Source organism: Fulmarus glacialis, unplaced genomic scaffold, assembly GCF_000690835.1.
Source record: "Fulmarus glacialis isolate BGI_N327 unplaced genomic scaffold, ASM69083v1 scaffold15181, whole genome shotgun sequence".
NCBI lineage: Eukaryota > Metazoa > Chordata > Aves > Procellariiformes > Procellariidae > Fulmarus > Fulmarus glacialis.
In genome coordinates this window covers 18,871-32,443 of record NW_009195201.1, presented here as the reverse complement: position 1 = coordinate 32,443, position 13,573 = coordinate 18,871, and the positions used below count along the sequence as shown (strand labels likewise).

Sequence of the window (13,573 nt, the reverse complement as noted above, 5' to 3'; positions counted from 1 at the left end):
GGTTTTTAGTCAGTGAATAGCAAAAGAAGGGGAACTAGCGAAAAGAGTAAGTGAGCAGTAGCTTCAGTAGTTGTGTCCATACTGCCCAGAACCTTGCCAGACTCCAAAGGGTCTTGTAAATGCTGAGAGGTGGGAATCAGTTTCAGCTTAAAAATACAAAAATCAGAGGAATAATCCCACATTTCTAATGTAATTTTTTTTTTTTTTTAGGCACAAAACAGATTTAAAGTTCCTTTGGGTACAAAATTCTACAGAGTGAAAGCAGTACCATGGAACAAGAAAGTATAACACAACAAAATTTTAGTTCATTCTGTCTCCATTCTTTTTTGACTTGTCCTTCAGTGCTCATTCATCGCTCCAAATAGCAGGCCATCTTTTTATACTGAGGTCATGTGACAAGATACGTCATTGATGTACTGCTTTTACTTTTTAACAGGTCACATTTTAGAAACAAGAATTTCATCAAAAACTCTGGCCCTAACTGTTCCAGTTTTTTTACTCAGATAACTTTAGGAGTGTGGACCAAATGAGTTCATTTTCTCAAAGGGCAACCACATGAAACATGGTTTGTTAGCCATGTTAATTGCCTGTTAAATATACATTAGCTTGTATTTAGATGTTAAATGTTAGTTACCATTATTACCAGCATACGTCCTTTTGTGAAATCATTATCAAAATACTTGCACTCTTTAACAGATTCTTTATATGTGTAAAATTCATCAACTATTTAAAGAGGAGTGTTCATTGCATGCAGATAATCATATAATTTTTCTTCAACATGAGTTTGCCTCAGTAGATGAATAAAAATAACTACTGCAACTTGTTTCATTACATGAAAATGCTCTTTAATGTTAAAAAAAACCTTGTAATTTGATAGACTGATTTTGAAAATCAGTCACAGTTAGATCTGCAATCTTCAAAAGCACTTTCGATGGATTGATCACACAGATTCTGAAGGGAAGACACCTGTGCCGTTTGTTCAAAGTGAAGCACTTGTTCTTCCCAGCAAAACAGAAATCTTGTATTAATCTATTTAGAAAAATCATATTGATGAAATTGTATTTCATGGTTGAGTTTCAGGAAAAAACTCATTGTACATTAACCATACAAGAGTCATTTAAGTAACAAATTATTGTAATTGTAAAAGACATGTAGAATTTTAAAACAATAAAGATTTGAAACTGTATGTGTTTGAAGTATTTGTGTGCCTTTTAAATACTATGTATAATATTTATTTCATGTTAATCTGTTGCAGCTTCTCTCTGATTCCTCCAGCAGTTTCATTACCTAGAAATACCTAAGTTTTTTCTACAAGAGGCATTAATATTCAACAACATTCAGGAATTATAAGCATTACCTTGTAACGATAAAAAATAATTTAAGTAGAAAGAAATTAATTTTGTCACAAATCAAACTGATAAATAAAATTTTTCAAAATAGTTACACTGGCTACATTTTAAAAATGTAGTCTATTGTATTTTTTTGATAACAGTATAAAAAGATGTACTATAAATATATAGCCAATGGAAAGTGAAATTCTGGATTCAACTAGGAGCTTATGTCTAGGACTTAATCCATAGAGTTATTCAACTGTGATTTATCTTCAGAAGGTGTGGAGTGGAGGAGGAAAAGAGATAAAGAAATGATCACATGGAAATGTCAATGCTTCTGCCCATATGTTGCAAATAATACTCCTCCAGATTAACCAGTCCACTTGAATACCAAGAAACTTCTGTATATGCTTTATTTAAAATTTTGTTGCATAACAATTTTAAGTTCAGATTTTTATGAAATGGATGGGCTCGTAATTGTATCACACCTTTGATGAAATAAATCTAAGACAGTTGATCTCTGGAAAACAGAATGTCATTTCGTCAAGTTGCATTCTTATCTGATTGTTAAATTTGCTAGTTGATGGACAGACTTTTTAAAATTACTTAGCAAAAAAATGTGCCTCCTTCTTCGAGAACAATATTACCATAGTTGAGTACTGCCCAGTGTCAAATATGTAAATAACATAGATCTGTAAAACAGGTTTAAAGCAAAAAAAAATCATGATGCAATATTTTTTTTTTATCACTGAATTTTTGGCCTTCAACTAAATGGGAGTTCAGTGCTGCCTGCAATTTGGACGCAGTCTTGTTCCTGTAGTCAACTGAGTCACAAGTGGTTTGAGAAGGTGCACATGTAGCATGGTTCATTCTTTCTAATACGCTGAGTGTTTAGAAGCCTCGATATCTTTTACCCCACTGACAAAATTTTCCCAGCCTCTGATAATCTCCCTACTGCTTTGAATATTATTTGTCCTTTAGGGACTAATTATCTGCCAAAAGCCACCAGACCTAGCTGAGAGGCACAGAGTCCTTCCATTTTTGGGAGGACGGTTACTCCTTGAGTAGCAGCAATGGATCTGCATAGCGATGTGCAATCCAGCACTACAACGTAAGACCCCACTCTTTTGTTATTGAATAGTCTACGTCAAAGATAAGTAAAAGGTTGCCGAGAATTTTCTCCATGGAGGAAAGGATGTGTTTGTCAAGTTCTTCGAAGTGGGATGAAACTGCAGATTTGATGATGGCCCTAGAGGACTGTGCACCTACAAGTAGCATTCCTTTTGGACATACAAATATTAAAGTGTTTTTCTGATACTCTAATCTCATTAAGCACTAAGGCTTGTGTGTCTTGCTATTCTATGTGGATGACATACCATGAAGTCCGTTGCAGGCTCTGGGATGGTGTCCTGAGCGCAGAACTGAGGTGAGCACAGAACTCCATGCTGAGAATTAAAAAAAAAAAAGGTCAGAATTTCTTTCATCTTTGTCTGTAAAAAAATCTGCATTTCTAGTCTCAGTTTATTGTTGCCCAGATTAAAAAATACAGATATTTAAGCTTATATGTGGACAGTAGCAGTGATAATTTATGATGCTATGAAAGTTGGCTTGATTTCTAGCTAAGATAGACAAAGGCATGACTGCCGTTTATATAACTCAGAAACACATGAGCAATATATGAAAGTGAACTTGTGAAGCACCTAAATAAATTGATTAAAATAAAGTACTGTAATGCAAACTATGAGGAAAGAAAAAGTCCTTCCCTGCTGATATCTGCCACTTAAAAGAATACCAGGATGTATCTGTTATTGTTACATGACATCGTATTTTTAAAATATAAATAACCAGCAATGGCTTTGGTTTTTAGGAATATTTGTCATGTGTTTCATTTTATAATCTTCATGTATATTCAAAATGGAAATTCTGTCAAACAAACTTCTAACATATTCAGTAATGATTCTGAGCAGTCATTGAAAAAAATGTAGTTTACATATTTTTTGTATGTCACAGCCTTCCTAGTTCTTGAAACTATGCTTGTTACGCACCACCTATGTGTTTCATCTTGCTCCATAATAAAACTTTGTATATAGCTATATAATTTGGATGAGGAGCATATTCAGAGGGGATGGGGGGAGGGAAGTTGGAAGATAAATTAGATGACCTGAGATTTCTCTTAATTCTTTTGTGCAGCTCCATGTCAGAAACTTACTGATTACTAAAAAAGCCTCTTGTGTTACTGCTAATATATGTTTATTCCATAAGTCTGGCTTTAGACAAAGGCAACTATATTTTTGAAGTGTAAGAAGGAACATGAATGGTAGAGAAAGTTGATTGAAAGCAAATGTTATCCAGCAGACAACACAAAAAGGAAGTGATAATTTAAAAGGGATTTTTTTTTTTTTTTCATTGTTCTTGAAGGCTATATCCATTTGAATACTCTGGGAAGCACATGGCTTTTTGCATGGCTCGGCAATAGATCTCAAGTCAGGAGCTTGTGCTGTTTAGAATTCAGCTATGGTTCATTTGAATCTTAAGATGGTCTATGAGTAGGACCAGTTTATACTTAAGTATGCACTTTTGCCTAAATATAGTTGTCATTACATATGTTGCATGGCAAGACTGGAAAGTCTGTCCCCTGCTCTGCAAAATTATTCTGTGCCTTTTTGCAGCGCAAGTTTTCTCTGTGACCTAATATTGCATCCTTTCATGTTTTGTGGAGTTTTAGCTAGAAGCCAGATTGGCTGTAAACTGTTACAGCAAAAATTCAGTAATACTACTTAGTGCTTGTTCATTCCTATAAATTTTTTGTTAATAAATCATAATGCAGGGAATTATTTCTTAGTGCCAAATTGATAATTCTAAAAATGGAGCATTCACCATACAAGAACGCTATTCCCTTTTCAAGCTGTGCTTGCCTATTAAGCTTCAGTGAGCTATCTCGGTGCTGCATTTTAAGGTCACCGGCATCTTTAGATCGCTTTACAAGCCCTTCTGCAGTCCTAAAGCAGTGATGATAAATGATAAACAGTTACTTCCTTTAGCACTCACTGTATTAACACTCACTCGTGTTAACAACATCCACATATAATACTGAGGAGCATGGGAAAATCTAGTCCCCAGATTCCAAATACTGGCTAGGAATTGAGTTCAATGTTGACACACTCAAGTAGTGTCAGACTCACAGAATGGCTGAGGTTGGAAGCAACCTCCCAAGGTCATCTTGTCCAACCCCCTGCTCAGGCTGAATTGCTGTGACTTTTTCACTAAAGGTCTTGAGTTTACAACTAATTTGGCAAACGTTCAATTTAGTCCTTTGTTTTGAAGCCAGGGTTGAAACTGATAGTATAATTTGAGTAATTTTAAAATTTTCTCCTCAAAAAATTAATTATCTCAGGTAAATGCTAGCTTTTAACATGCTTTCACTATAAAATGTTACTTCATTTTAAATGCAAGAAATGTGACAGCTGCCAAATTACTATTTCTATGGCTACTCCCAGGAAATGCACCTAACTTTTGTTCTGTATATTAATTCCATTTCATACTTTTAATAGAATGTTTCAGGCCATGAATTTATGGTATATCACTGCATTGCTGAATAGTTGTTCCATGCTTTTGTCTCAATTCTATGACACTTATTATGGGTGACAGCTTTGCTCTCCTTTCCCTAACTTTTGCTTGTTGGACTTAAATTTGCCTTTTACCGATTTGTCTTGGGACTTTCTTAACAGGTGGTTTTCACTGTGTATTTCACTTTTTAGGCAAAATCAGTGAGTGAGGAAGAGATTTTTCTGCGGTGGGAGGAGCGTTGCTAGTATCTTATCTCCTAATCAAGAATTTGTACAGTTTGCCAAAAGGTGTTAATGGAGAACCTTTTGTCATCACACTTGTGTAGATTAATAAATCCTGCTTCTGCCTCAGATCTCTACATGAGATCTACCTATTCTAAACACATGGATGCATGCTTGTGTACACACCTTTAACAAATGCTGATACTTGCAGCCAAAGCTGCTATGTTTTGGTCCTGTTTAACTGTGCTGGGAGTATTATAGGTCCAGAAAAAATCAGAAAGTAAGTAATGCCTCAATTTTTTTTTTTTTTTTGCTGTGAAGATTAGCTACAGGACTAGGACCTGTGTGTTTGTATAACCAAAGCATTTCTGTTTTGTTAGAGTTTAACATTTACAAGCTTACCCATTCTATAATCATTGTAGGAAAAACATCAAGAACGAACGAATAAAATAGCCTAAAGATCCTAGATACTTAAGGAGAAGCAGTCAGTTTTAAGTACCTTTGCATCTCTGAACCTGTATTAATTTAAGCAATTGGAATGTTAGCACTTAATGTCTAATGTAATTGCGGTGGTAATTGGGAGGCTGCTGAGCTATGCCTGTCACAGGGTGCTGGTCAGCATTAATTGACTACCATGTCTCTTGTGAATGGTGGGGTGTATTTTTAGCACAATGGTTGAAATAGTAGAAAAAGCTTATGATGAATAAGCTTTTGCTGAACTTAGCAAAGAAATTCCTGATAATGTTGTAGAAAACTGATCATTTTTTAAACTTCAGAAGAGAGCTTTATTTTGTGTAACTACTCTATACACAGAAAAAAGGTATTTAGTTTCAATTGAAACCAACTGCCTAAAATCAACTGTCTGCTTTTAAAAAGGCTGCAAGCTGGAAATAACCTTAATATATACTAAGCTTTCTTGAATTGGACTGAAATAATTTTTCAGAGATTGTACCTTTAAAAGTATTTGAGCAACAAAACAGCTAAGCAGTAAAATTCCCTCTTTTAATTTTAGACCTTGTAATACTCATCATATTTATAATCCTTATGTTTGTAGCTCTTACATATAAGTATATGCACATAATTTGTAAGCACAAATAATTTGCCAGAGATATAATGCATGCAGTTAAATATGCTTCTATTGACTTTCCAAAAATACACTGTAGAGTTTTGTGCTGGTTTTGGCTGGGATAGAGTTAATTTTTTTCATAGTAGCCAGTATGGGGCTATGTTTTGGATTTGTGCTGGAAGGGATGTTTTCATTATTGCTGAGAAGTGCTTACACAGAGTCAAGGCCTTTTCTGCTTTTCACCCCACCTCACCAGCGAGTAGGCTGGGGCTGCACAAGAAGTCGGGAGGGGACACAGCTGGGATAGTTGACCCCAGCTGGCCAAAGGGAGTCAGTTCCATACCATATGATGTCATACTCAGCATATAAAGCTGGGGAAAGAAGAAAGAAGAGGGGACATTCAGAGTGATGGCGTTTGTCTTCCCAAGTCACCATTACGCATGATGGAGCCCTGCTTTCCTGGGGATGGCTGGACACCTGCCTGACGATGGGAAGTGGTGAATGAATTCCTTGTTTTTCTTTGCGTGTGCAGCTTTTGCTTTGCCTATTAAACTGTCTTTATCCCAACCCACGGGTTTTCTTGCTCTTACTCTTCTGACCCCATCCCACAGAGGGGGAGTGACTGAGCGGCTGTGTAGTTGTGTGGTGCTTAGTTGCCGGCTGGGGTTAAACCACGACAGTCCCAACTTCTTGTGCACCCCAAGCCTCCTCGCTGGTGGGGTGGGGTGAGAGGCAGAAAAGGCCTTGACTCTGTGTAAGCACTGCTCAGCAGTAACGAAAACATCAACATCAACACTGTTTTCAGCAGAAATCCAAATCATAGCCCCATACTACCTACTATGAAAAAAATTAACTCTATCCCAGCCAAAACCAGCACAAGTTTGCAGAAAATTTCCAAATTAACAGTAAAGTACCTATACAGTGTTGTGCCTTATTTGTGGCTAGTCCAGAATACCAGATCTTTTGAATCTATGTATGATTGCATTGTGTGTATATACTGCGATGGTATACGCTTCAATTTTTGCAATAAAGTTTTTAAGCACTGAAAAATTAGGAAATGTCAGCTTATGACTGCTTGTCGAACTTTGCTTTCATGTGCATGAGGATGCACTTTTCGTTTTGCTAATTAGGTGCTCTCTTCCTGCTCTCCTTGTCTCTTCCACATCTGTTCACGCAGATCTACATTAAAAGTGTGCCTTGAACATGTGATTGCAATCTTGTCCTTTTTATGATGACAGTTTCTGAGCAGAATGCTTGCTGTGTGCCTCTTAGGTAAGACATGAGAGCCTCCACATTATCTACTCATTTTTGGTACCTGAAAACCGAGGTGACCAATCTGAGAAACTTGGGCTGCTGTTTCAGAGGATAGCAGTTTGTAGCTCCAAAGACTGTGCTCTCACAATTTGTTCTCTCTCCATTACGTAAATGAGAAACTGCTGTTACAAAGTAAAACTGTGTGTGAAAAGGCACATAGCACCAGAAAAAAAAATTACAGCCTTGCATCTATGCCACGTTTGACACTTCGGATTCTCCTCTTAGGTTCCTCTGGAAACTCTGTCGGTAGTCTGCGTGGGTCAGTTCTTACTCTGTAAACCAGTTTCCTGTATAATACAAGGCATGCAGTTGTACAGTGGTGTGTATCAAATCATCTTTAAGGGAGACCTAATACATCCAGTAGAAAATTCATGTTTACAATGGTTGATTAAAGAGCTGTAATTTATTTTCAGCTGGGCTTTGTAGGTTTCGATTTTTAACTACTGAGATCTTGCACATTTTTCTGTTTTATATTAGACTTCCATAATGTGCATATTTGGAAAAAAAGGAAGGAAAAATCATTCCCAGTGCTTCTCCGTCTACCACATTACTACTTTCCTTCCTAATCTACAAGTGTCATCTTGAACTTTCAGTCTTTCTGTGGATATAGTTCCTCAGCAATCATCTTGAGAAATTTTGTTAAACCATGACCCAATACTGCATAGGAAACTTAGGATGAGCCATGATTTTTTGTATGGTGCCTTTTGACTGCCTGTGATAATCTTCCTTTTTCTGTCTTTTTAGTCTCACTTTATTCTTTCCAGCTCTTCAGTGAGTTTGGAAAGAGGAACTTACTGTTGCCAGCTCAAGTCCATTCTTTATATCCCTGTATGGTTGAATGAAGCGAATGCATTTGTCTCATTGTGTAGATGAATCATATTTTCCATTGCACGTACGTAGTTTAACCTATCCACTGGAGACAAAGAATAGTGCATGAGCCCTGGTGCTGGAGCTGGTTGGTAAGTTTTTAGTAGAAAGCTCTTTTTTGGAAAATCCCAACTCTTATGAACTTGAAGTGTCCCATAGAAGTACGTCTAACATTTAGGAAACTTCTCATGAGTAGACATGCCACCGTGTAATCTGGCATGAAGGGAGTCATCTGCTGCTAAGGGAAGACACCTTGCTGTCTGACTTCTAGGCCATTGATTAAATAGCTTTCTCCAAGGGGTTCCACAGTTCATTTTTTCTGTAATTATAAGAATTAAGCATCAAAACTGCAACACTTTCTATGCAATGGAACAGCTGTTTAGTCGCCATCAGTAGCACCAATCTCTCTCCTACCTACAAAGCATTCCTATAACCATTTTAATAGATATATTAAGAAATTATGAGAAGGAAAAGAGGTTAAAATGACTTTATTTTCTGTTTCCATTAAACAAAGTGTCCACATTTTAAACTTTTCTGTCAACTTATTTTTGTAATGTTGTCTGTCAGACAATGACTTATTTATTGGTTGTGTGTTTCTCAGACTGAAATCAATACATGTGTCTTGCATCTTTTGTTTTAAACAACGGGCTACATACCAGTTTATTCTGCAGAAACATCTTGGGGTGTCACCTGAATCTCATACCAACTTAGGTAATTCTGCTGTAATTTCACAATCAAATTTGCAATCAAATTTTGAGGCAAAAATCAACATTTTAAATATGGTATTGTCTATATGGTAATTATTCAAATGAATGCATCTCTCCTTGCTTCCTATGACAGATATAGAAGCTGAAATTGTAAACCTATTCAGGAGTTCAATGCATAATTTGATTTTTTTTTTCCCAACTTTACAGAAATTTTTGTTCAAGCATCCTCAATATGAATAAAGAGAACCAAAATTATGCTAATAAGTATTATTTTTATTGTAAGGAAAAGAAATCTGTAAAGTATGTCTTGTACTTTTAAGCATAAAGTAATCTAAGTATGAAGGAAGTCTAAGATGAGGTTGTTCAATCATTGCCCAGTAGATGTTCTTGGAAATCAGTTTTAAAAGATGAGATGAGAAAAATGACAAATCTGCTATGTTGTGCTAATGGCTACATTTCTCTTTTGCTGAACTTTACATGTTGACCAATGGGAGAAGAGTATTCTTAAACTTCATAAACTCTTATCTTCACTGGTACTGAGAAATGAATTGGAAACCTTTAAAACTAAAATGAATTTTTACAGCCTAAAGAACAGAGAACTTTGACTGAGAGCTCATGCCCACATGTACTGAGTACAGCAACGCTGCTTAATGACCAGTGGGGAGAAACTTATGCCAGTACAAAAAAGGAAAAGTGGTGAAGAAATGGCAATCCTTTTGCTTTCTACTTGTCACAGAATTTACACCATCTTCCACAAATACTCTTCACCTGCTCTTCATGTTTTCAGTTGCTCCATATTTGTTATATTTAACTTGTTTAATTATTCCCCTGGGTTGGTGGGATTTTTATTTTTTCCATGGGGGATTTCTGCAGAAGCTGAATCACTTCGCTACAGGCTGGATGCTATTTTCCTTCATGCCCATATCTTCTTGTCTTCAGCAAATATGGTATCAGCCTCCCTGCGTGCACTGTTTATACTTGTGATCCTCTTGCTGAATTTACAGGTGGAAAATTAATGGCAGCACTGCTTTGCTGTAGACCAAACGCATTGGCTTCCGGCTGGGTTGTAGCGGTTGTAGTGGAAAGCCCCAGCACAATGGTCTCAGCTCTCCTGCTGCTCTGCGCTGGTTTTATAGCGTTTTAACTGTCTTCGTCAATGGCACCTCGTGCACATTCCAGAGGAGTGATGCACCTGCTGTTTATGGCCAGTTCTGCCCGGCTGACTTGTTTGATGTGTTTTCACAGCAGGTTATTAGTTGGATGTTGAGGTTACCTGCTTCATATTGTAATTATTATCCCATCACTTGCGTTAGTGTTGTGGTGAATTAAATATTTGTTTCTAACAAAATGCTCCTTCCCACATGATGCTTTAACACACTGACCTACTACAAGCCCTTCACTCTCTCAGTGAAGGCAAGGGAGCCAGTTAAAGGAGCAAAGGAGGGAGTGGAGGGAGTATGTGCTGTGGAGCAGTATACCATCCTGAGACCAGAGGTCTGACTGTCGTTGGCCTGTAACCGTGCTCATGATGCAGGGTCTTTAGGGTGTTGGTTTGCCTTGTGCCTTTCCTTGCGTGGAGCCAGGCTGCTGCAGCTGCATTGACCCCTGGATGTAGGTGTGAGGAAGAGGAGGACAGTGGGGGGTTGAAGAAGCCCTGCCAGAATCTTCCTGTGATTCCTCTTGACATAAATCCTGGGAATCGGTACCCAGATGGTCCAGACCATTTTAGCACAGGTTTTAGCTCCTTGGCCAGCAGAACAAAAAGTCATTTCTGAAACTGTTCTTCAAGTTTAACATTTCAACTGAGTGCTAAGAGCGCTCTGCAGGATCAGTGGTGAAGCAGTTCTGCACGTGTCATTCTCAAAGAAACTAAACCCAGGACGCTGTTTGAAGCTTACCCCCTTTTCTACGAAGTGTGATGCTGCAAGAGGTAGTCATTTGCAACCCGCCCCAAAAATTCAGTCTATTACCCTGCCAGCTCCAACTCTTCCCAATCACAAATATTCAGAGTTTGAACCACTTGCAGTTGTGGCATTTATATATATTTAATACACCTCCAGAAAGTACAATCTCCACATTTTAGCTTCTTGCAATAGATTAATAGTTTCTACAGGACGATGTCTGTCACTGTTGCATAGCCTTCTTTGGGTTCTTTCCGAGGAAATATTTTTGTTAAGTCTATGAACACAGTTATTAGATAAATGACAGAGCAATAGTAGCACTTCCATTTCTGCATGCTTAGTTATTCCTTTTTAAACAAGAATATGATTATAATGTGGAAGTTGAAGTCGTTGATTTAGTAGTTATTTTCATTTTAAACCCATTCTAGATGTGAAAAAAATACGTGATGAAATTCCAATGCAGGGGAGGACTATTATTAAATTTTTGAAGGCATAAAATGGATCTTGATAAGTTACTATTTCAAGTGTGTCCCAGGAATCCAGGAGTCTTTTTATAACACAAAATCTGTGGGTTACTTCAATGAAAAGGAAAAAAGCAAACTATTATTCTCATACAATTTTTTTGACATAAGTAATGTTTAAATCTATTTTTGAAGGTACAGAATTAGATGCTTTCTTATTTTAAAACTGGAGTTGAAAAATGAAGGTTCTCTTTTATTAAACTGTATCTAATTATGTATGCAGGGTAGTTAAACACTTATTTAGTGGTTTTAAGACACTTTTCTTGTGTGTTTATTTGATGAACAATAAAAGTAGACAATAAATATGGTAACAGCTACAATGGAATTACTTGCTTTCTTCCTTCTGTGTTTCACCCTTTAGAAAAGGATTGTGACTAAGGCAGTATGCCTGAGCTGTTAGTGCCCTGCTTCTAACACATGTTTCTATATAGGTTATGTAGCATGAAAACAGCAATACAGTGTTGCTGCATTGATAGCTATATGACTGTGTGATGTTTTGAATGTGCTTAATGTAAAGCTGATAATTCCTGTCTCCTGTTTCTGTCTGATTTGAGATTAGTCTTTCAATTAGACCAACTTCCTCTACGCCTGCTTTTAAAAGTTGCATGTGTTGAAGACAGACATCAAAAAAGATTAATTTTCTGCAAGGCATTAGTTTAAGTAGCTTATTTCTCCTCTCTTTCCACTAAGTTCTAAATTTGATTTGTGAGTGAATATATCTCTTGTTTAAAAAAAAAAAAAGAAAAAAATTATAAGGGAAGCATGGGACTGACCATACAGACTACATTTATGCTTTGGAAGAAGAAAAAAACCCCAAATTTTAGAGAAATAATGGAGTTTTAAAACAAATTATGAAGGAAGAATTACAGCTAACGGATAAAGTAACTCGCTGGCTATTGGACTAGAGGATACTTTTCTTAAGGATAAGTAACAGTATTTTACTATACTGTAGTTCCACTTATTCTTAGTAATAGCGGCTACTCGTAATTCCACTCATTTCTCTGTATAATGTTTTGGTAGATGGAAATAAGGATCTTGGTTGAGTTGCTTCTCCAGGTCCGTGTTTCACGTAGACTAAGCCTTACAACCTGCAGCTGCTCTGCATCTTATTCCTTTTCTCCTATTTGTGATGTTTTCCACTTTCTACGTGGTACGTTTAGCCCTTGTTCTTTTCCTTGTCTCCTGATTTCTCTTCTCCATTATTCGATATTGTAGGAGAATATTATAGAATTTTTCCCTTGAGGAGATTGCATCATTTGCTACCTGAAAGTCCTGAACTGTGAAAGAACAGAAGGAGCAGTGCTGGGCCGGGCAGCTAAAGCTCATCTGCTGATAGTTTGCTTCTGACCTGAAGACTTCACACTTTGAGTGCCTCTTTGATGGCAATTTTAAGGAGGAAATGGCTGCTTCCATTTCAGGAAGATATTAAAACTATGAAGAAGCAAGAAAAATTTTGTTGTCTTCAGGGTAGAAGTGAAAATTGATTATTCATGGTACTAGCTGCTTGAAAAAGCTTCAGTGCTTGTAAGAAATATCAGAGTGGAAATGACATTATTCAGGTTTGAGGCAGAAATTAGCAATGTGATGCAGATTCTAGAATAATCCTTAAAGTTCGTAGATTAGATATTCTCCTAACAAAAATAGCTATCAACTTTGAAGGGGGAAGGAAATTTTGATTTATTTTGCCACAGCCAAAAGGACAATCGAGGGAAGATTGCCAGGTGCAGACTGCTGGGAAGAGCAAGCCCAGCAGTGGCTGCGACCCCAAGGAAAGCCAGTGGGGCTCCGGGGACCCAGTGGCACCTGCAGACCGGTGCCTGCTGATGTGCATTTCCACACCGGCGAAAGGGTTACGTGCCGGTAATATCAGCCACGTACACAGCCGTAGCGTGGCTCAGTGCGAGCCGTGCTTTTTGTTTGTGCTGAAGATTATGGATGTTTTCTGAAGGTTCCTGTGTGCTTCAACAAAAACTCTGATGGATCCTGGTTTTCCCGGTATTGCTGGTTTTCTAGCATGGGAAAAGGTTCCCATAAATCCTCACTGTTCATAAGATGCAAATACATGAAGTACTTAATGA

At 37.3% G+C, this 13,573-nt stretch overlaps 1 protein-coding gene across 1 annotated transcript in view; it reads left to right on the top strand.

The window, feature by feature from the left end:
- LOC104084271 (RB1-inducible coiled-coil protein 1-like) overlaps window positions 1-1,063 on the top strand; it is a gene marked incomplete at its 5' end in the record, with an annotated part of 17,590 nt that extends 16,527 nt beyond the window's left edge. Inside the window, one exon of the mRNA XM_009588027.1 lies at window positions 211-1,063. Coding sequence (XP_009586322.1) covers window positions 211-288 — 78 coding nt within the window. The remainder of the gene's footprint in view (window positions 1-210) is intronic.
- Between the last annotated feature and the right edge of the window lie 12,510 nt (window positions 1,064-13,573).